Below are 22,699 nucleotides of genomic sequence, written 5' to 3' on the forward strand. Positions count from 1 at the left end.
CGTGCATTTGGGTTTTTTTTTTCAGATTCCAGCTATTGTGAACAGTGCTGCAATAAACATACAAGTGCAGATGTCATTTCTACTGGTTTTTTTTTGTTTGTTTGTTTGCTTGTTTGCATCTCAGGATATATTCCCAGAAGTGGTATTACTGGGTCATATGGGAGCTCAACTTCTAGTTTTTGGAAAAATGCCCATGTTGCTTGCCAAAAAGACTGAATCAATTGGCATTCTCACCAACAGTGGATGAGAGTCCTTCTCCCCACATCCGTGCCAGCACTGGTTATTCTTGTTCTTTTTGATGTGTGCCAAGTTCTATGGTGTAAGATGATATCTCATAGTTGTTTTGATTTGCATCTCCCTGATAATTATTGATGTAGAACACTTTTTTCATGTGCCTTTTGGCCATTTGAATTTCTTTGTTGAGGATGTTTCTGCTCATTTCTTTTCCCCATTTTTTGATGGGGTTGGAGGTTTTAATTGGCTTTTTATCTGAAGTTATTTATTCTATCTACTGGTGTCATTTCTGATGTGAAATTTTCCATATTCTGTTTTGTTTTTCTGGTTTGGGGGCCACACTCAGCAGTGCTCAGGACTTATTCCTGGCTCCACAGTCAGGGACCACTCCTGGTGGTATTCAGGGTACCAGATGGGGTGCCAGGTATCAAATCTGGGTTGGCCTCATGCAAGGCAAGCATATAGCACCCTATGTGTTATACTATCACTCTGGACCCACTTTCCTAATTCTTGTCACAACAAAATTAAACATTATTTTCTATATTACCATTCATATAAGTTCTTTCTCAATTACTCATTGCGTATGGTAATAATATAGCTCATTAGTCAGTTATGAGTAACATGCTTTAATAAAATGATTCTGTGCCAAATTCTATTAGCTCTGATATTAGGGTGAATGTTAAATTTTCCTGCTTTATGTTCAGCCAAGAAAATGAGTTCCCTTTTGCAAGTGAACTTATGCATTTAGAAGTGTTAATATTTTGGAACCAGAGAGATATCACAGCGAGTCTCTTGCTTTGCAGTGGCCAACCCAGGATTGGTCCTTGGCATCCCACGTAGTCTCCTAAGCACCAATAGGATTGACTCCTGGGTGCAGATCTAGAAGTAACCCCTGAATATGGCCAGGTATGGCCCCCAAGATAAAACCAAAGTGTTAATATTGGAACCAGAGCAATAGCGCAAGGGGTAGGGCAACTGCCTTGTCTGTGGACAAACTGGGGTCCATCCCCAGCATCACATATGCCCCCACCATATGTGATAATTGTATGGTGTACACAAATGATATAGATACAAGTAAAAAAATTGTGTAACTAATTTTTACATAAAATTAAATAAATCAATATGGAAATTTATTAGTATTATGAAGAACTTAGACCAATTCAAGTCCCATTACTTGCCAACCACAATGCATAAATCCTAGAAATTTCTCATCAAAAATTTTACATTTTGTAAAAAATGTTAAACTTTCTAGAATATTTTTATCAGAAATATTTCTCCTGAGTGCAGGAGTATCCACTGAGTACCATCAGATGTGGGCCAAAAACAACAGCAACAACAACAAATTTATTAACCAATGAGATAACTTAGTCCACTATATAGAAGGGGTAGTTTTATTTAATATTTCATGGAACTTGTAATTCCTTCAGAATATCTCACTGAAATATTTTATGCATTTTTATATCCCTCTATTCTTTATGAAAGGGGGGAAAATAGCTACATTTGGTTTGATAAGCTTTGGGAATTTGAATTGTTTTAACAGCCTTCAAAAAACTCTCTGGCATATCTCAGTAAAATATTATTTCTTGATTACAGAGATTCTTATAACTTGCCAGATGCTTATCTTCTGTTTTCTGGAAGCCAAGGCCTTACCAGCTTGTAGGATCTTTCTTTTTCCTAGAAGTCATCTTTGAGAAATTTCAGAATACCTTATATTTGGAAATCACATTTGTTTTAATCCCTCCTGAAGGTATCATGAATCACAAATGCCTCCCTCCAAAGAACTACCTTCACTTATAAAAGAATATGGAAAATTTAAATTGTTTTAAATGTTTTGTTTATATTTTTCTTCCATCACCCAGCAATGCTAGAGGTTACTCCTGGCTCTCCACTCAGGGAATACACCTAGCAGTGCTCAGGGGATCATATGGGATGCTGGGGATCGAACCTGGGTCGGCTGCATGCAAGGCAAATGCCCTACCTGCTATACCATCATTCTGGCCCAGATGTTTTATTTTTTTAACTTTACTGAGCTGTAAATTCAACTGTTTTAAGGCCAGTTACTCAATAGTTTTCAGTACCTAAGAGTTGTACAGTAGTCATCACCACTTGTTTGATTTCATCTCATTTTTGCCACCCCAAAGGAACTCCCCTGCTTATCAGCCACTCGAGCTTACCTCACTGCTCATGTACTTGCTATTTCTATGACTATTCCCATTAAGTGTATTTTATGTATAGGAAATCATATTACAGTCTGTGAGTGAGTTACATACAAACCTTTGTGCCTGGTTTCTTTCATTTAGCAAATTCTTATGCTATTGTAGTTCATCACTACTTTGTCTTTATGTGGCTGAATAATATTCTTTTGTATTAGTCACTCTATTTTGCCAATCTGTTCAGTTGATAATTGTATTGTTTCTGCTTCTTAGATACTATGAGGAATATATCTAATGCTTCAGTGAACATTCATGTATGAACTCTTGTTCATTATAAATTTTTGTATGAATTTTTTTCAGGTAAAATCTTAGTAAAATTGTTAGAGACCTTATGATGACTCTGTTGAAATTTTTATTTTTATTTTTATTTTATTTTATTTATTTATTTATTTATTTATTGCTTTTTGGGTCACACCTGGTGATGCACAGGGGTTACTCCTGGCTCTGCACTCAGGAATTACCCCTGGAGGTGCTCAGGGGACCATATGGGATGCTGGAAATTGAACCAGGGTTGGCCGTGTGCAAGGAAAACGCCCTACAGGCTGTGCTATTGCTCCAGCCCCTATTTTTATTTTTTTTTATTAAAATTTTTAATGAACTTACAAGTTGTTAAAAAAATTTTCCCATTTTAATCCCACCAGCAATGCATTCGGAATTAAAGGCTTAAGTTTGAACTTAACTCCCACAAAGACAAGCCATGTTTTAAGCACTCAATATTTATTCTTTAAATTTTATCAGCCTAGTAATCATATTGCACTTTTAAAAGTGAAACACAGAAGAGATAAGATCCCTGTTCTCTTTGTTGTAGCTTTTAAGTAAGATGGTGCTTCAGTAATTTCTTATTTTACTCATTCTAGCCAAGGAAAGATGTCAGAAGCAATTAAATACCTGAAAAAGTTGTTGAAAATTGCAAGAAACAATTTTCAAAACCTTGATATTGTGAAAGCAAGTGTGATGCTTGGGGAGATCTACAATGAAAAGGTGAGTACAGGTATTGTTACAAATGAAACTCAACTACAATCGCCTTTCCCTTAAAATAGCACAGCGGCAGGGCGTTCACCTTTCACGTGTTCAATTCCTCCGCCCCTCTCGAGAGCCCAGCAAGTTACCGAGAGTAATGCGCCCCCACGGCAGAGCCTGGCAAGCTATCCATGGCATATTGGATATGCCAAAAACAGTAACAATAAGTCTCACAATGTGAGACGTTACTGGTGCCCGCTCGAACAAATCGATGAGCAACAGGATAACAGTGACAGTGACCAACTTAACATATAACCAATATAGTATTCAAGTATTCAGCTATTTCTAAAGAAAGCATCATTTGCTTCTCAGCTTATGGAAGTCCCTCTTTGACTTCAACCAGAACCTTGGCTTTAAATCCCATACATAAGCTGACTCCCAAATTTGTATGTTTCACCTTGACCTCTCGTTGGGTCTCTAGACTTAGAAAACCCACTACTTTCTTAGCCTCTCCACCTGAATGCCTAAGAAACATCCAAGTTTAACATGGTTCTTCCTTCCCTTAACCTATGCCTTCTAAGTCTTTCCCACAGTAATAAGTATCATTACTCAACAACCTAGTGGCATGAGCCAAACACTGAACAATCTTTCACCCTTTTCTCTTCCCACTTCTCAAACAATCCAGAAACCAACCCTGAGCACAAAATCATACCACCAGTGATCTCAAATCTGTCCTCTTCCATTTTTGCTACTGTCACCTCACTCATTCATGACACTGTGTTACGACACTGTGACACTTGAACTAACTGCAGTAAGCTCTGAGACGATTTCTCCACTTCCTCCTCCATCCAGTTCTGTCTGAGGTCCAAGGGATCCTTTCGAAACATAAGTCAAAACACGTCATTTCTCCTGTTTGAAAATGCTTCCATTTCCTCTCCATTCTTCTGGAAATAGCAACATAAATCCTTCCCCTAACCACATGACATGCCACCACCACACCCCACCTCTGATCATGTGTCGCGCCCTCCTTACAACCCTAGCACAGTGAATTTCATAGAGCTCCTCCAATAATATTTGTCCTTGATGGCGGCCGTTGCCTCACCGATGCCTTCCATAGACTGTTCTCCACCATGAACTTCAGTGAGCTGGCTTCTCACTCTTCTCATCTCAATTCCAGTTCACGTTTTCAGAGTGGCTTTCAATTAAAAGAAAAAAATAAAATAAGAGCCTGGGGCCAAAGAGATAATACGGTGGTTAGGACACCTGCCTTGCTTGCCACCAAGCCATGATCAATCCTCGGCATCTCTATGGTCCCCTGAGTGCAGGACCAGGAATAACCCCTGAGCATTACTGGGTGTGGCCAAAAATTTAATAATAATAATAATGGGGTTGGAGAGATAGCACAGCGGGTAGGGCATTTGCCTTGCACAAGGCCGACCCGGGTTCAAATCCCAGCATCCCATAGGGTCCCCTGAGCACGGCCAGGGGTAATTCCTGAGTGCAAAGCCAGTAGTAACCCCTGTGCATCGCCAGGTGTGACCCAAAAAGCAAAAAAATAAATAATAATAATAATAATAATAATAATAATAATAATAATAATAATAATGGGGCTGGAGCGATAGCACAGAGGGTAGGGTATTTGCCTTGCTCGTAGCCAACCTGGGTTCGATTCCTCCATCCCTCTTGGAGAGCCCAGCAAGCTACCGAGAGTATCCCCCCACATGGCAGAGCTGGCAAGCTACTCGTGGCATATTGGATATGCCAAAAGCAGTAACAAGTCTCACAATGGAGACGTTACTGGTGTCCAATTAAGCAAATCGATGAACAACAGGATGACAGTGCTACAGTACTACAGTGCTACAATAATAATAATAATAATAATAATAATTATTATTATTATTATTATTATTATAACCACTGTATCACTGTCATCCCATTGTTCATCCATTTGTTCGAGCGGGTGTCTGTAACATCTCCCTTCATCCCTGTCGTGTTCAGGGTCAGGGGAATGAGGCCCATTATAGTTACTGTTTTTGGCATATCAATTATGCCAAGCCTGGTACCTTGCCAGGTTCTGCTGTGCGAGATTCTACATCGCTCTCTTCTGGGAGCTTTGTTTTGTAGTCTCTGGATCTTGGTCGTTGAGTTGATGAGATTACATGACTCTAGGGGCAGTTTGTGAGTGTGACTGCCAAGCTACTGGAAAACTGGGAATCTGGGTGGAGAAGGCCCAGTCCTGATATGAGCATATATAAAATATAATAATAATAATAATAATAATAATAAAATTTTAAAGCCACCAACTCACATTATCTTAATTCCTCACGTACCACTTATTGCTTTCTTGTTTAGCATAGGTTCTTTTTATTTAATTGGGCAGGAATGAGAGCTTAGTGAGAAAAGGGACCACTACCTCATAAAGTAATGCCTCATTCATTACTTTATTCCAGTGCTTAAAAGGGAACCTGACTTGGAGGCTGGTTAACAAATTATGTGAATTCTCTGGATTTCATATCTCTGGAGAGTAGTATTCTTGCACTATTGCTCTCTAAGACTTCTGTTCACGTTGGTGCAACGTTATAGCACTTTGAAAATGTGTAATTTTCAAATTAATTATTGAAATTAATCCCGCTGACACATGTCAGTCTATCTTTCAGGCTCTTTTCAGAGAGTCCTCATCATACCTTTCCTGGCTTCATGTTATTCATGCAGTGCATTCAAATTATATTCTTAGCAAAAACTCTAGGAAATAGGATTATAGGCCATTGTTATAATTCAGACCTACCTAGACTTAATGGATTTTAAAATATTCTTTATCCTAATCCATTTACCTTTTACCATATAATCCTGGAAGGTGAGCTGCTTCTCATCCTCCTGATGTGATCTCTTGATGGACTATTAATATAAAATATATAATTAATGTTAAGTGGTCAAATGAGAATGTTTTAGTGAAAATGACAAAGTATAGCCTTTTATGATATTTGTCATTTCCTAATAAAATCAGAGATAAATGTACATTTAAAACAATGGTAGTTCCGACACTAAAATAGTAGGTGAATATATAAGTAATTATTCTTCTTAACACTATAAAAAAATCCCATTTACTTTGAGCTTGCTCATTGGATAATGACATTTTCAACACAAAAGAATCTGGTAAGACTCAGAATAATGCATGAAAACTCTATGTCACAATTTATATTCTGCTTTAGATCTATGATGTCATCAAAAGCCTGTCCTGAAATTGTTCCCTAAATGCTAATCAGGGCTATTTGTAACATTAAATGAAGTTGTCACTTCCAATAGGATTTATTTGTGAAGTAGAAATATTCAGTTATTCTCAAATTCATATATAAGATTTTCTGGATTAACTACAAGAATCTTCTGAATTTACAACATAGGATAGGACTTACCTTATAACAGAAGTAACCTGTGGAAATTCGGGCAGGAACTTTGAAGAAGATATTCAACTCAGATATTAAACTCTAGCAATTTACAAAAGTGAAAATACAATATACAACATGAATTCTCATTGCAAAACAGTATGTATAAAAATACACGTATTCGAGGGGCTGGAGGGAAGGTATGGAGTTAAGGTGACTTATGTGTGGCCAGCACCAGTAGACCTCCAAGTATGGCTGGGCAGAGTCTGGGGGCCCCCCCAGAGCCATCAGGGTGGGTGACCGGCTCTGCCCAGCACTGCAGGAGCTGAGCAGCATGCATCCTCAGGCGCTGTAGAGAACCCCAGCCAACTGCACTGAACATTTTAGTAGGTCCCCACCCCACTCCCCAAATAATGCTCATAGCTGAGGAAAATTAATATTGCGTTTCCTTAGCTATGTTTTCAACTGGAGAAACTGAGATTCATTGCAGTTCAGGGGAAGTTTTAAGTGTATCTAAAATGAGTACCAGGCTGAATTTGGTGGAAAAATGACTTACCTGATTACACAATTCCTTTTTTAGGGATGGGAGTGTTTTTGAAGTCAATTTTAATGCCAGCTGTAGTCTTTTAGTAATTACCACTAGCTGCAAGTTGCCGGGCTTAGCAATACTTGCTATTCACTGCTGAATTCTCCCACTGCCAGGCAACACGATAGCTGCCCAATGAATAGTTGGACAAAGAATTTAACCAAATTGTATATACAAATACATATAATCCCGTAGGGACAGAGAGACACTCCACAGACTGGAGTGCATGCCTTGCTTAAAGGGGCCTGAGCTCTATCCCATTTCCACCGGAAGTGACACCCAGGCACTGATGCATGGGTAGACCCTAAGCACTGCTGGCCCCCACATAGTAATAATAATAATAATAATAATAATAATAATAATAATAATAAATATCCTGAAAACTCAGATACCCATTTATTTATGGTTCTTAATTTTCCTAAGACCCTTGGCTAAAACAGAAATTTTAAAGTTTTAGAAGTATATCTTGAACAATCATTAAATATTTATACTTCTGGCCTAGTTACAGGTGCTCATTACTTTTGTCCTGTAACTTTGATCTCTAGCATAATGAACTCTAATTTTAAGAAGTTTATTTTCATCTTCAATATTTGGATTGTTTCCCAATCATATAATTTACTTAATTGGAATGTAAACACCTTTGGTTCAAATTATTTTTTCTAATTAGGTAGTGTTATTATCATATAAACACTGTTTTGTATTTTGAAGTGAGGGCAAAATGGTTTGCCTCAGCAAATAAAAGTTATTTTGATAAAATAGAGAGGGTCTCTCCATTTAAAATTTACATTTGCAAATTTAGTTGGGTGAACTGTTTGAATAAGTGACCATATAAATCTTCCTTACTGGCATCTGACTATGTTGCATGTTTTGTTCTTGTGTGTAACAAAAATGTCACGTCAGGCCTATTCCCCCACCCCTTTACCTTGCCAGAAACTTCTTGTTAAATTGGTTTTATCCTTCTCTCAACTCCATGATACTACACTTTAATTTTTATTATTTGTTTCCTTCTTCTGACTTTTGGATTAATTCATTCTTTGTCTAGTTCATTGAAGTGTGAAGTTAAATTTTTATTTGAATTTTTATTTATTAATATAGGCCTGTATTGCCATATACTTCCCTCATACTTCTTTTTCCGGTTCATTTAGTACAAAATTAAATTTTTTTAAATTTTTTCTTCTATAAGCCAATATTGCTACAAACTTCCCTCACAGGACTGCTTTTGCCAAATCTAGTAAGTTCTTCAAGCTCTTGGCTTAATTTTTGAGTGTCTCAAGACATTTTAAAAATTTTACCTTAGATTTCCTTAAGGAATGATTAGTTTATTTGATGGCATATTGTTTAGTCTCTTAGTATTTTTTTAGCTTTCTTTTTATTTCTCCTTTTATACCACTGGGATCAGAGAATATATATTTAATATATTTTCAATCTATTGCTTTATTAATCGTCAGAACCTGGCAAGCTACCTGTGGCATATTCTATATGCCAAAAACAGTAACAAGTCTCACAATGGAGACGCTACTGGTGCCCACTCAAGCAAATGGATGGACAATGGGACGAAGTGCTACAGTGCAGTGCTACTTTGTTAATCCTTATTTTGTATTTCAAAATGTGGTCTATCTTCAGGAATGTTTTATGTACAGGAACCTATTATGAACAAAAATCTACCTTTCAGGGAGTAGAATGTTACATAAATACTTATTGAACCATCTAGTCTAATTCATGACTTCAAGCTGTTGTTTACTTTTTTATTTTCTGTTGATTTACCTACTGATGTAAGTGGGGTGAGTCCTCTAACACCATTGTGTCACTACTAATGTCTCCATTTATATCTGTCTATCATTGTCTTTTGTATTTTGATAATGTTTCAATTTGTTCATGTATGTTAATATCCTTCCCAGCCATGCTGCATTGGAGGCTCTTTCAGGGTCAGGGGAATGAGACCCATTGTTACTGGTTTTGGCATATGAATACACCACAAGAAAATCGATGCTCAAAGGCATGATGACGATGATGATGATGATGTTAATATCACCTGTTATATCATCATGATTCATTAATCTCTTGATCATTATATAATGTTGATTCTCCTGGGCTTTGTTTTTGTTCTAGTGAGAAGCCTATTTTATTTAGGTTTGTATGATCCTGACGTTTTAAAGTTACTGCAGAAAACAAGCAAGCAAAAACTTAGATTTCATATAGTTCAACTTGATTGAATCATAAATACAAGAAAAATTATTTTAACCTTTCATTTTTAGGGTGAATACAACAAAGCTACAGAATATTTTCAGCAAGCTTTTAAAACAACAGTAGAGTTAACAAATGCTTCTATGATGGATGAAACCAAAGTTCATTATGGAATAGCAAAAGCTCATAAGATGATGCTGAATGTCACTAATTACATCGAAGCTGCAGATCACAACAGCCTTGATTGCCTGCTTTCATGGAAAGAGAACAGAAGTGATGCGATGCCCAGTTTCCATGTTGGTAAGTAACATTTTTAATTAGTTTCTGAATCATTCTTAGAGGATAATCCATTCCCGTTGTAAAGATTTGTATAGCCATTAATGACTTTCACTTTTCTGGTAATTTTAATTTAATTTATTCATTGCTACATGAATGTTGGGTGTACTTTTGTTGTGACAAACTGCACCTTTGGTGTTGAAGGAGGACATAAAAGGTGGTAGTACTTGTTCAATTTAATGAGTCATTCCCTTGTATTTTTCACCAGTTATGTAGATGCTAAGAGGATGTGCAAAGGGAATTACTATGTGTTAAGGGGATTGGCAGTATCCCTCTGTTTGTGACACGCAGTAAAGAGGGCCCAAAAGATAATTCAGTGGCTTAAAGCACTTGCTGGAAAGTACAGAGGCAGCAAGTTCAAACCCCAGAGGCAGAACGTTCAAACCCCAGGGCCATCACACACACCTGTTTGAGATCTTCAGGGAGAAAAATGCCCCTGAAGAAAAGTCAGTCTCTTGGGGAGTACCCAGGGCAAGTGTTAGGCCTGAGCTTGACCCCTAGAGCAAGTACCATGGTGATCCTGACCCCATCCCAGGCCTGAGTTCCCCAGGAAGGGGGAAAACAAGGAAAGGAAAAGTTTTAACTGTAGCTGATAAATTTCACTTTACTTTCTCAGCTACACAGGCAGGGTAGGGGGCTGGGGAGCTGGGGAGATGGGGGGGAGGTTTACTGTGGTTCTTGGTGTTGGAATATGTGCACTGGTGAAGGGATGAGTGTTCGAGCATTGTGTAACTGAGACTTAAGCCTGAAAGCTTTGTAACTTTCCACATGGTGATTCAATTAAAAAAAAAAAAAAGTTTTGACTGTAACCACACAGCTATCTGCTTTTTGCAATCATGTTACTGGCCACAAAGAAAGTGTTTTTTTTTTTTTCTCTTTATAAAGCTATCAGTTTTCTATTTTTTACATTAGCTCCCTGTATTTGTAAGGGTGTGTGTTCTGAAGGGCGTTAGAGAGGGTCCGAGAGGTAGTACTGGGACTGGCCTGGCAGGAAGCAGTCGATCCCCATCACCACGTACTGACCGCCTAGCATCACCAGGAGTGACCCCTGAGCGCAGAGCCAAGACTTAGTCCTGCACACTGCTGGGTGTGGCCCCTAAAACAATAAATAATTAAGTAGCACTGTAGCACTGTCCTCCCATTGTTCATAGATTTGCTCGATCGGGCACCAGTAACGTCTCCATTGTGAGACTTGTTACTGTTTGGGGCATATCGAATACGCCATGGGGAACTTGCCGGGCTCTCCGAGAGGGGCGGAGAAATCAAACTCGGGTCCGCCGTGTGCAAAGTAAACACCATACCCACTGTTATCTCAGGAGAGGAGAAAAAGATACATCTCATGTTATTCAGATGGAAGAAAAGCAGGCTAATTCTGTGATAGAGATTTAATTCTCCCGAATGCTGTAAAAATACACCCTCTTACTGATTCATTTTGCCAAGAATAGAAATCTGTGCGAGGATGAGCTACAATATTATAAAAATGAAAAATAATAATGTTTCAGATTCAAGTACAAATGAGAAGTAAAGTCTCATATTACTGATTTGCCTAATATTTTTTGTGGTAGTTGCCCTATGTGGAAATAAAGCCTCGAGGACATTATTAAGCATACTTGCTTGTTTACATAGACACCATTTTAGCTTGAGATACGTGAAAGTCTACTTTAAAATACTTCCAAAACATGTCTCAAACCATAGCTTTTACTGCGGGTGCGTATCCTTGCTCCACTCAAAAAAACTCTTCATTTGGGGCTGGAGTGATAGCTCAGCGGGGAGAGTGTTTGCGTTGCACAGGGACAACCCGGGTTCGATTTCCAGCATGCCATATGGTCCCCTGAGCTCAGCCAAGGGTAATCCCTGAGTACAGAGCCAGGAGTGACCCCTGTGCATCGCCGGGTGTGGCCTAAAAAGCAAAAAAAAAAAAAAATCTTCATTTATCCCTCTGCAGATTAGGTGTTAAGAATGTCTTTCTCTCTCCCTCCTTTAATGACTGCTGCTGGCACCCTAACACACACACACACACACACACACACACACACACACACACACACACACACACACACAGTGGCCAAGTGTGAGAGAGCACCACCACGAGAGCGAGCTCCCCAGCAAGCCCTTAACCACGCGCGTGAGTGCCAGGGCGCCTGCGCACAGCCCCTGGTCACCGGGAAAACAATGTTCGAAGGGGAACATTTTTTTAATTGAAAACAAAAGTTTTCAAGTTTTCAAACTTGAAGCAACAGACATTGAATGACTTGGAAAGCTTAGAGACTTCTGAATTTACTTCGGTTTCTCCAGACTATAGCTTATTTTTTTTTCTTCAGAGGTATTTTCTCTATCATCGATAGTTCTTTTCCTTTTATTGAGGCAACCTTGGTTTGCAAGATGGTCTGGGTGTAGGTTTTGTTTTGTTGTCGTCTGGAGTTTTTCAGCTTTTTGTTTGGTTTGGTTTGGTTTGGTGGCCACACCCAGTTCATGCTCAGGGGTTATTCCTGAACTCTGCATTCAGGAATTACTTCTGCCAGTGCTGAGGGGACTAAACAGGATGCTGGGCATCTAACGAGTGTCAGCAGTGTGCAAAGCAAACATCCTACACACTGTGCTAATTCCATAGCCCCTGCTTTGGTATCTTTTTCCCTTCAGGCTCTGCACTCAGGAGCACTCCTGGTGGTACTTGGGCACCTTGTGTTGCCAGGGATTGAACCTGAATAGGCTCTTTGCAAGGCACATGCCCTACCTGCCCTACTACCTCTCTGACCCAATGCTTATCCTTTTAAATTTTATTTTACTCATTGAATATAAGAAAACCCAAAAGAATTATTACACTCTCTTTTTTTTTTTTTTTGCTTTTTGGGTCACACCTGGCAATGCACAGGGGTTACTCCTGGCTCTGCACTCAGGAATCACCCCTGGCGGTGCTCAGGGGACCATATGGGACCCTGGGAATTGAACCTGGGTCGGCCGCGTGCAAGGCAAATGCCCTACCCGCTGTGCTATTGCTCCAGCCCCGAATTATTACATTCTTAAAGAATCCTGTCCCCATAGCCAACCTCATGTCCCTGGGTGCAGAATTTTCCCTTCTCCAGCCGCAATAGTTTTGGTTTTATAGTTTGCAAATATAAATTAGTCCTTTGGACACCATTTTCTTGCCATGTGATTGGAATCCAAGAAGAGGAGTGGCACAATTTTTTGAAGGAACTCCTAGAAGTTTGCTTCATTCCCAAAGAGAGTCACAGATGAGAAGATCCTCTTTTCAGGCCCTTAAATGATGTGTGAATTGGCGGTGCTTGGGGCTATAGAGGCCCCCTTGTAGAAGTACCGAAATGAAGAGGGTGGCAGCAAGCAAACTTAGAAGGACTCCAGACCTTCATGGGATCGTTACATGCTCAGCGAAGGACCTTGATAAATACCTCCACCACTTTCAATCCTTGGGAGAAATTTCCTATTTCCTGATCTATCTGGGGGGTTGGATTTTGGGTGGTGATTACTTGCAGCTAAATGCACTCTGAAGAGCAAAACGCCAAGTAGAGTTACCATGGGATCAGCCAGAGAGTGGCGATGGTGGTGGTCACTGTGGTCCAGCAGAAAGGACCGTGCCTGGTGACGGTAGTGCTCAAGGCCTAACTGCACTGTGGTCTGTTTGCTCAGTCACCCAGTCTGCGTTCTCCCTTTTGTAAGTATCAGGCACCGTCTCAGAATCTGGCGTCCCCAAATGTTCTAGGCTGTCTTGTGCTCTCAGTTGACTTATCCCTCCTCCCAAACTCACTGCTTCTGGAATTAGTGCAGTTCCTCCAGAGAATCAGAGTCATGACCATTGTGGGAAGGACATCAGTCTGATTGAACGGATTCCCGCCACACGGATTCACACCAGAACTGAGCCTAGTAAGAGCAATTAGGAAATTTTGCTTTTCCACTTAATGTCAGAATATTATCTACAGCCAAGACCCTGGACAGTTGTAATATAGCATAATTGAAACCATCCAAGCAGTGAAATCATCCAGGGGCAAGCTAATCTGGCATAATGAAGCCAACACACTGCTTCTCAGATCTAGAAATCTGCCTTCCAATTCAGCTTCTCTGAGCTATTCTTTAATTGCAAAACTTACTTTTTTTTACCCCCTCAGTTTAAATCTGCCTTCAGAGGTTCTTTTCTTAAAGGGGAAAAAAATGTCTATCAGAATTTTGAAATGACAGCTTGCTATCCCTTTAAAGAGCCTAATGAAGCTGTCATCTTTCTCCTCTCTTCAGAAAAGCATAGAATTATTAGAGGTTTTGGTACCCCTCGCTCCAGGAGGTAGAAGTTGCAAGTGCTTGCCAGCTACTGCTGCCTGCCTGGAAGTTCTCAGGCCCAGCCAGCTCAGGGAGGCTCTGTGGCTAGTTGAGGCTTAGGGTAAGAGTCACTACGGCTTTGCAAAGGAGAGTCTACAGCTGCTGCTCTCGCAGGCAGGGTAACAATCGAACAATTGTGTATTTGAATCTCCAGGGTATAGTTTAAAGGTCTGGCTGTCTCTGTTTTTTAAAGAGGCAAAGTCTCTTAAATCCAATTAATTTTTATTTTCCTTTTCTGATCATGACAAACAAATGGAAAATGATATTTTAAAATAATCTCCTTTCTTTATTCTATGCAACTCTCCTAAAGCCTGAGAGTTGCATCTTTTCTGCTGATCTTATTTAAATTTTGATGGGTTGCCTCAGTGTCCTTCTAATGCATTTCACAAAAGAGCTTAAAGGCTTCACTGGTATCTGTGACGGATTTTTTTTTAACTAAAAAAAAAATCTGAGCAAGACTAATCAAAACTGGTTTTTAGTTAAAGTAGGTGAATTTACAGGCTTATTTTCAAATTCCTTCATTCCAATATAATTTTACATCTTTATGTATTTTCTACAACACGCAAGACAAGTTTGCTTCCTTAGGAATCAAGCATTTCTTCAGAAAATGGATGCTCACTTCATTGGTAAATAATAAGTACCTCTGGATCCCAGGGGTTGAAAGATCTTTTTTTTTTCCGTCTCCCTTTTCCCCCTCTGAGAGTCTCCTTCTCTATCTGCTGCCCTGGTTCAATAAAAGAGAATTCTTGATTGCTCAAACAAAAAACTACACTTCTTTTAGATTCTGCTCACAATCCTTGGTAGCTGATGGTGTTACCAGTTTTAATTTTCCAATGTACAATGAACTCCGCCATCTCCAAGAAAAAACTGAGTTTCTCTAAGCTGACTTTTTTGCAATTTTGCAATTTACTTATTGCAATTAATTTTATTGCAAATACTGCTATTTACCAGGTTGAAAAGCAGATGAAAAGTTAGTTAAGCCATAGGAAAATTAGAGAAAATGCTGGAATGGTACCAGGAAAACACTCAGTTTTGAAGTTCTAGAAAAATCTATTGTCATGGTTCACATTTTTTATGGGGACCACACTTATACCCATCAAATACAAGGTCTGAAACATGCTAGGTTTGTACTCTATTATTTGGGTTACCTTGCTAACCCTCTCTAGTCTTTCTTTTTTTTTTTTTTGCTTTTTGGGTCACACCCAGTGATGCACAGGGGTTACTCCTGGCTCTGCACTCAGGAATTACTCCTCCTGGTCGTGCTGGAGGACCATATGGGATGCTGGGAATCAAACCCAGGTTGGCCGTGTGCAAGGCAAAACACACTACCTGCTGTGCTATCACTCCAGCTCCGGTACTCAATCTTTTTTAGGGGAGGTTTTATTAGGACAATTCTAGTGATTTTTGAGTTATATGTTTTTTTCTAGAAAAAAAGTGACATGGTATATTTATTTGTACCATGAATATATATAATGCATGAACATATTGAAGGTACACATTTTACTGTCTTCTAAGTCTTTCCAAGTTTTCCTTGATAACAGGAGATTGTGAAGGATTTTTCCTTTCTCATAACCTCACCTTGGTATTTTCATATGTGTCTTTATTTTTGTAAAACACATCATCAATCAAAACATGATACATATATTCCCAGAATTCACTTTAAATTCCTTTACGTGGGCCTCCCTGTATTCTGTGGGGAGGGATAGTTAGAGTCACACACAATAGTGCCAGGAACTACTCCCAGCTCTGTGCTTGGGGATCATTCCTAGAGGTGCTTGGGAAAACCGTTTGGTGCCAGGGATCAAGCCCAGGCCTCCTGTCTGCAAAAAGCAAATGCTCAGCTGTTGAGCTATCGTTTTGACCCCAAACCTCCTTGTATTCTCAACTCTCATACAAGGATGAATGTTTTTTATAATCTTGACTTTTTACCATCATTGATAGAATAGTAAAACTTTTCATGACAGATATTCTTTTGAAATTAGAAATGGTTTATAATGCCTTGTTTTGATGAATAACTTGAATAATAACCCTTAGAGATATGTATACACTTATATTCATGTATCATCATCATCGTCGTCCCGTTGATCATCAATTTTCTTGAGTGGTCTCAGTAACATCTCCATTTGTCCTAGCCCTGAGATTTTAGAAGCCTCTCTTTACTCACCCTTCCCAATGGTGCCTCATTGGAGGCTCTTTCAGGGTCAGGGGAATGAGAACACATCATTGTTACTGGTTTGGGCATATGAATACACCATGGGAAGTTTGCCAGGCTCTCCCATGTGGGCAGGAAACTCTCGGTAGCTTGCCAGGTTGTCTGAGAGGGAGAAGTAGGCTATAAGATGTCTATAAAACCGGGATCTTGGTTTTATAGTCTCTGGATGTTGGCTGTTGATGGGATTACATGGCGCTGGGAGCAGTTTCTAGGTGTAACTGTCTAGCTCCTGGAAAATGGGGGATCTGGGTGGAAGAGGCCCAGTCCCAATCAGAGCAGGCTTGGAGATCTCAGCCCTGGATCCCACACACCTGGGTTCCTCTGCTGGTTACTTCATGTGTGAGGCTCGTTCATCCAAACGTGTGGAGAGGGTCCTTGAGCATGGCTGTGGCTGGGTTCCAGAGGTCTTCAGCTGTGGGGGCTCTGCTAGGGGTGGGGAGAGAAACTCAATCCAACCCCTCCAAGGGGCACCAATGAAGACAGCCAGGCGTGGGAGCAAGAGACTCTGCTGATGGTAATAATGTAGAAGTCAATTAAACTAAAGCATGAATATATATTTCACTTCTAGACAATGATGTTTACTGCCTGATGTGGGTAAAATGTTCTCAGTATAAGGAATACTGAGCCACAAGGCCAATTTGCAGAAATATTAGGCTTTTTCTTGATATCAATGCCCATTCATGCAGACCAGCAACCTGAGCTTCTGTAAGTGAATCTTTCGAATCCTTACAAATGTACCCAAACATATTTACTATCTCAATCCTCCAACTATTGTCAGCATGAAATAAAAGTTAAAGATACTCACCAATTTTCACTATCCCAAATCCTTGAAGGCTACAGTGGATTCAAAGTTTTGATTCCTCTCCTTTCATCCTAACATTAAAAAACATAGGTGAATAATTTTCTTTTATCATGCCCCTGAGATACACAAAGTTGAATTTTGTCAAATCAATAGGGAAAACAAGAGAGCTCTCTGGCAAATGCTATGCTTCAAAGGGATTATATTTATGATTTCTGGTCAATGAGGAAGTTACTGCTTAACTTTATAATCAGTGAGTTCAGACTCTTTGTTTCAGTCTATTACATCCCATAAAGTTTATTCTACATTCTTATCAAAGGAGCTTCAGCTCTAAAACATCAGAAGTCTTCCAGACATAGTGATTGGATAAGTTCCTGGAAAAAGACACGGTTTCCTCTATTATGCACATTGTATCTCAGAAAAATCACCGTCACTATCACTGTCATCCTGTTGCTCATCGATTTGTTTGAGCAGGCACCAGTAACGTCTCATTGAGAGACTCATTTTTACTGGCTTTGGCATATCCAATAAGCACGGGTAGCTTGCCAGGCTCTGCCACTCGGGCTTGATACTCTCAGTAGCTTGCCGGGCTCTCCGAGAGGGGCAGAAGAATTGAACTCGGGTCGGCCAAGTGAAAGGCGAACGCCAACCACTGTGCTATCGCTCCAGCCCCTCAGAAAAATAACAATGGATAAATTAGAAATTACATGAAACTTTAGCTTCAGCCATCAAGTAGATGATTGGTGAAAAAAAACCAAGAGTCTTTATATCAAAATGACTATGATAAGACTATGTAGGCTAATATTTTCATGGTACAGATTTATTTGTACCAAATTTTTGACCACCACACACTGGCAGGATTTTGAAGGGGAAACAAGGGAATTCAACTATAAAGGAGGAAGCTATTATGCTCAAACTTTAAGTATCAATTGAAATAAAAAATTAAAATTTAGAAAATAATTCACTCAAATAGAATAACAACAGAATAACAATTCATTCAAGTTGAATGCAACATAAATGAATGAAACTAATGGTGGAAGGAAGTAAATATTCTCATAGTGCGTGTGGTGTTGAAATATTATATGCATGAAACCCCACCATTAACAGATTTAATATGTGGTGCCTCAAATAAAATTTTTAATCTCAAAAGGAACAGGTAAACATATTTCATTGTGTGATTTGTCCAGAGAATATTTTCTAAAACAATGATGTCCAAAGTGCTAGGTTAAATATCTCGTATCTGAATAAATTCAGGTATTCACTCAACTTCACCCAGGGCCCTCCTTTGTCATCTTTTTGAGAATTTTATGAGAAATATGAGCAATGAATTCTTTAGTAATTGATTGGCAGGAAGTAGAGAACAAAAAATTACATGTTTGGGTTTTTAATAATTTATAATTACTTACATGAATCTACTAAGTCTAGGCACACAATTATATGACTCCTTATGTTGAAAATCTAAGTGGCTGCTTAAAAAGATGACCATGCCATGCAGGCTTCCCAGGTGTTTCTCATTTAACTATGCAAATGTCATTAGGCATTTCTGGCTAAAACTTTTTTGCATGTGCAAGTGTAATTACATAGATAATTATGTACAATGCTGTCACTTTCAATATCTAACATAAGAATTTATCTTCAACATATCCAATTTCTAGTGAGTATATTTCTTAGTCCATACCAATCTATGTAGCGAACCCTAAGTTTCCAGTGAGAAAAAACTTTTAGAATAGTAAACTATTACAGCAGTGTGCAGGCTACAAAATCAATTCACAAAAAAAAAATCTGCTGGATTCCTATAACCAAACAAATCCATTTCTCTTTTTTTGAGGCTCTATTCTTTGCTGTCTTTGGCACATGGATTTAAAATTACTAGAAAGATCAAGCCATATACTAAAATTTTAGTTTTAAGTAATTATGAATAAAATAATTCATATTAGCAAATATGAATTATTGAAATTATCATTCAATAATTATGGTTACATAAACATACAAACTTGACAAGAGAGATAATGCATGTGACAGGTTACATATACTACATTCTACATATCTTATAGGTTTACATATACTAAAGTTATATTAATACAGCAGCAAGAATTGTTCAGAAGAAAAGTTAAACATAAACACTAGCAGGTCCATTTCTTATCTTGAAAACTATAAAGAACTGTTGACAGTGTAGAATCCTGCCTAATGGAAGCTGACCACCCTGTTTAACCAATGGTAGTTTTGGGTGGAGTATTAACCTGTACAGCGGATTGGTAGATTGTGGCTCACACAACTTCCCAGCTGCAAGGGAAGCTGGGAAAGTGAGTATTTGGCTTGTGGACACAGTGAGAACAAGTTTCAGCTTTCCGCTTAAATTTATAAAATAAGGAGTTTCTTAAATGTGAAAACAGGTTGATGCTGACGGGCGACCTCTACGAACAATGAGGAAGCACTATGAATGAAAACAAATGTTAAAGCAAATAAACAGAAATTAGGTTTGGGGAGAACAGTTCTATAAACAAAGCTCCGAAGAGTTTCTCGAAAGAATTATGGCTTGCAGAGAAAGTGACAGAGAAATCAGAAATTCAAATGGATTAGGAGATGCTTCTAGGTAAAACTGGGTATATTCCAGTCAAAGCAAGAAAACCAATATGGTGGAGGGGAATGGTTTGAGGAGGGCAGAATAAGCTGTGGGTAGAACAGTTCCTTTACCTTTCGGTTCTGGAGATAGCTTTAAAGCTTATTCCAGATGGGAAAATGGCCTTGGGGAGGTGGGGGTTGGATAGATAATACAATGGCTAGATAGATAGATAATACAATGCATGCTTGCCTTGCATGCATCTAGCACAGGTTCAATCCTCAGCACCCCAGATGGTCCCCTGAGTTCCACCAGGAGTGATCTCTGAGCACAGAGTCACAGGAAACCTTGAGCATCAACTGGGTGTGACCCGAAAATAAACAAACAAACAAAAAAAACTGGCACTGGGGCCTCAACCAAGGCTCTAGTTTTTCAGAAAGATAAGTTTGACTTCCAGGTGAAGACAGCAAAGAGGGGCTTTTTACTAAATCCCATAGTTAGGTGCAGAGATAAACAGATAGATAGTTTGGGGGTTTGTTTGGTTTGGTTTTAGTTTGGGGCTCTGCACTCAGGAATCACTCTTGGCGGGGCTCAGGGAGCCATGTTGGATCAAGGACTGCACCAGGTTGGCCAAGCACAAAACAAGCACCCTGCTCACTGCTCTATCTCTCCAGCTTTTTTCAACCTTGTAACATGGAACACACAATCTGATAAAAAGACACCGACCCGGGGCGGGAGCAATAGCACAGTGGGTAGGGCGTTTGCCTTGCATGCAGCCAACCCAGGTTGGATTCCCAGTATCCCATGTGGTCCCCTGAGCACCACCAGGAATAATTCCTGAGTGCAAAGCCAGGGGTAACCCCTGAGCATCGCCGAGTGTGACCCAAAGAGCAAAAAAAAAAAAAAAAAGACACCCACCTGATGTGTGAGACATTCTATTTTTCTAATGTAATTTAATCCAGTCCAGTTCATATCTAATGATTTTAAAGAAATTCTAAGTAGAAGGGTGCTTGCTTGCTTGTTTATTTGTTCAGGGATACGCCCAGCAGAGCTCAGAGGTACTTACCTCTGCTCAGTTCTCAGGCGGTGCTCCAGGGACCATGCCCTGCTGGGGAAAAAATACCCAGACCTCCAGCATGCAAAGCATACACGCAATCACTGAGCAATTTCTCTGGCACCCTAAGTAGAAGAGTCTTAAGAAGAAAGAAATGACATTGGAATTAGAATTGTTCTTTGGTGACTCAAGGTATCCGGTTGACTTTCCTACTATGATACAAATACTTTAAGATTCCCTGTGGAAGATGGAACTTGGCAATAAGTCTTCAACAGTTACTCAAGAATACAACTCAAAGATGATGAATCTGAAAATTTCCTGATGGCTGGCGGAAGTAGAGGATGTTATAATGGCATATTTAAGGACCTTACCTACAGTCTTCAAGAAGTGGGTTGAAACTACTGCCGATCCCATTGATTGTAATTGCCAGTCCATGGACCAGTATGCAGGCAGGGTACGATCCACAAGCGTAAGTTTAAAGAAAACTCTTCCAGAGAGTTAGAGTCTCTGCTGAAGAGGCATTAGTCTCTGCTTCCAACAAGCTCACCAAGCAGTGCTCATGTGTAGGGTGTGCTCTGCTCTTAAGTTTGCCAGTATGTTAAGGAGATAATGCAAAGTTAACTTCTTCTCAGGAATCTGTACTTCATTAACATATGTAAACCCATTTGTTGGTCTCCAAAAAGAGCATCTTAGCAATGTTATTGTAGATAAACATATTTATAAATTCACACATAAAGTATGGTAAGGATTTTTGTTCTGTAATCCATTCCTTAACCACCACTCTTCTTTGGTAGGGGTTGGGTAGTGCTCCTCAGCAGTGCTCATGAGTCAGGGGTCACTCTCAGCAGTGCTGGGCATGGAACTACATGGTGCCAGGACTCCGAGTCTCATGCGTACAAGGGCTGCTGTAATCCAGCACTCTGAACTATCTCTGAAGACCCTCCCTTGTTTATTTTCATTTATATTTTGTATGATTTTTCCTGAAGCCATATGGTTTCCAGTTTTGTTGTTTTGGTGTTTTTTTTTAAGGGGTACTTGCCATAGATGCATCCGGAGTCCTGCATGGCTTTGCCAACCCCATCCTTGTTGCCAGTTGTCCAGCACCATGGGACTCATCCTACCAAATTCTGCCAATTCTGTGCCAGTTATCAGGCTTTAGGTCCCAGGCTCATGGGAGAGTCTGGATTGTGGGGGTCGGGTTGTACTGTGGGTTCATGGGTTGTCTTTGCTGTGTCTGGTCCATCTCAGGAATCTCTGGGTCATAGACGCAAACTCAGCAAAGGAGGAGACCAGCGTGGGAGACAAATCTAACGGTCTTCACTGGGGCCAGCACACTCTGTCTCTGGCGTAGCCCTGGAGACCCTGAGCGCCTCTGGAATTGCCCCGGTGATCCCCAGCATTGCTGTACCCAAACAGCACCGGGTTGAACCCACGTGACACACTCGTGTCGGCCAAGAAGCATCAGCAGGGATAGCTGAGCACGACTTATGAGGCACTCACGCACCCCCTTTCCAAAACTCACATGGGGAAATCACCTGGTGAAGTGTTTCCCAGTCTCCCCGTGACCGTGGCAGGAACCACATTCCCCCAGAGCAGTGCTATACACACACCCCTGCCTCGACAGCATCCCCTGTCCCTGCGACATTCTCCCGCGCAGCCCTCAGCCCCAGCCAGGTACCCTGACTTAGCTGGCTCTGCATCAAAGGGCTCCTCTCCCATCCACTCAGCTTCAAAAGCAAACAAGGGGGACAGATTTCCTAGGCCAGCAGAGGTGTGTGCGTGTGTGTGTGTGTGTGTGTGTGTGTGTGTGTGTGTGTGTTGGGGGCAGGGGAACATGGGTTGGAGCCCGTTGCAT

General features: G+C 40.0%; 1 protein-coding gene across 1 annotated transcript in view; it reads left to right on the forward strand.

Annotated features, from left to right (window-relative positions):
* TTC29 (tetratricopeptide repeat domain 29) overlaps positions 1–22,699 on the forward strand; it is a 145,526-nt gene that overhangs the window by 122,329 nt on the left and 498 nt on the right. The window contains exons 9-11 of the mRNA XM_055144243.1: positions 3,305–3,428; positions 9,629–9,857; positions 21,222–21,313. Of these exons, the coding sequence (XP_055000218.1) occupies positions 3,305–3,428; positions 9,629–9,857; positions 21,222–21,313 (445 nt within the window). The remainder of the gene's footprint in view (positions 1–3,304; positions 3,429–9,628; positions 9,858–21,221; positions 21,314–22,699) is intronic.

Source organism: Sorex araneus, chromosome 7 (assembly GCF_027595985.1).
Source record: "Sorex araneus isolate mSorAra2 chromosome 7, mSorAra2.pri, whole genome shotgun sequence".
Taxonomy (NCBI): Eukaryota; Metazoa; Chordata; class Mammalia; order Eulipotyphla; family Soricidae; genus Sorex; species Sorex araneus.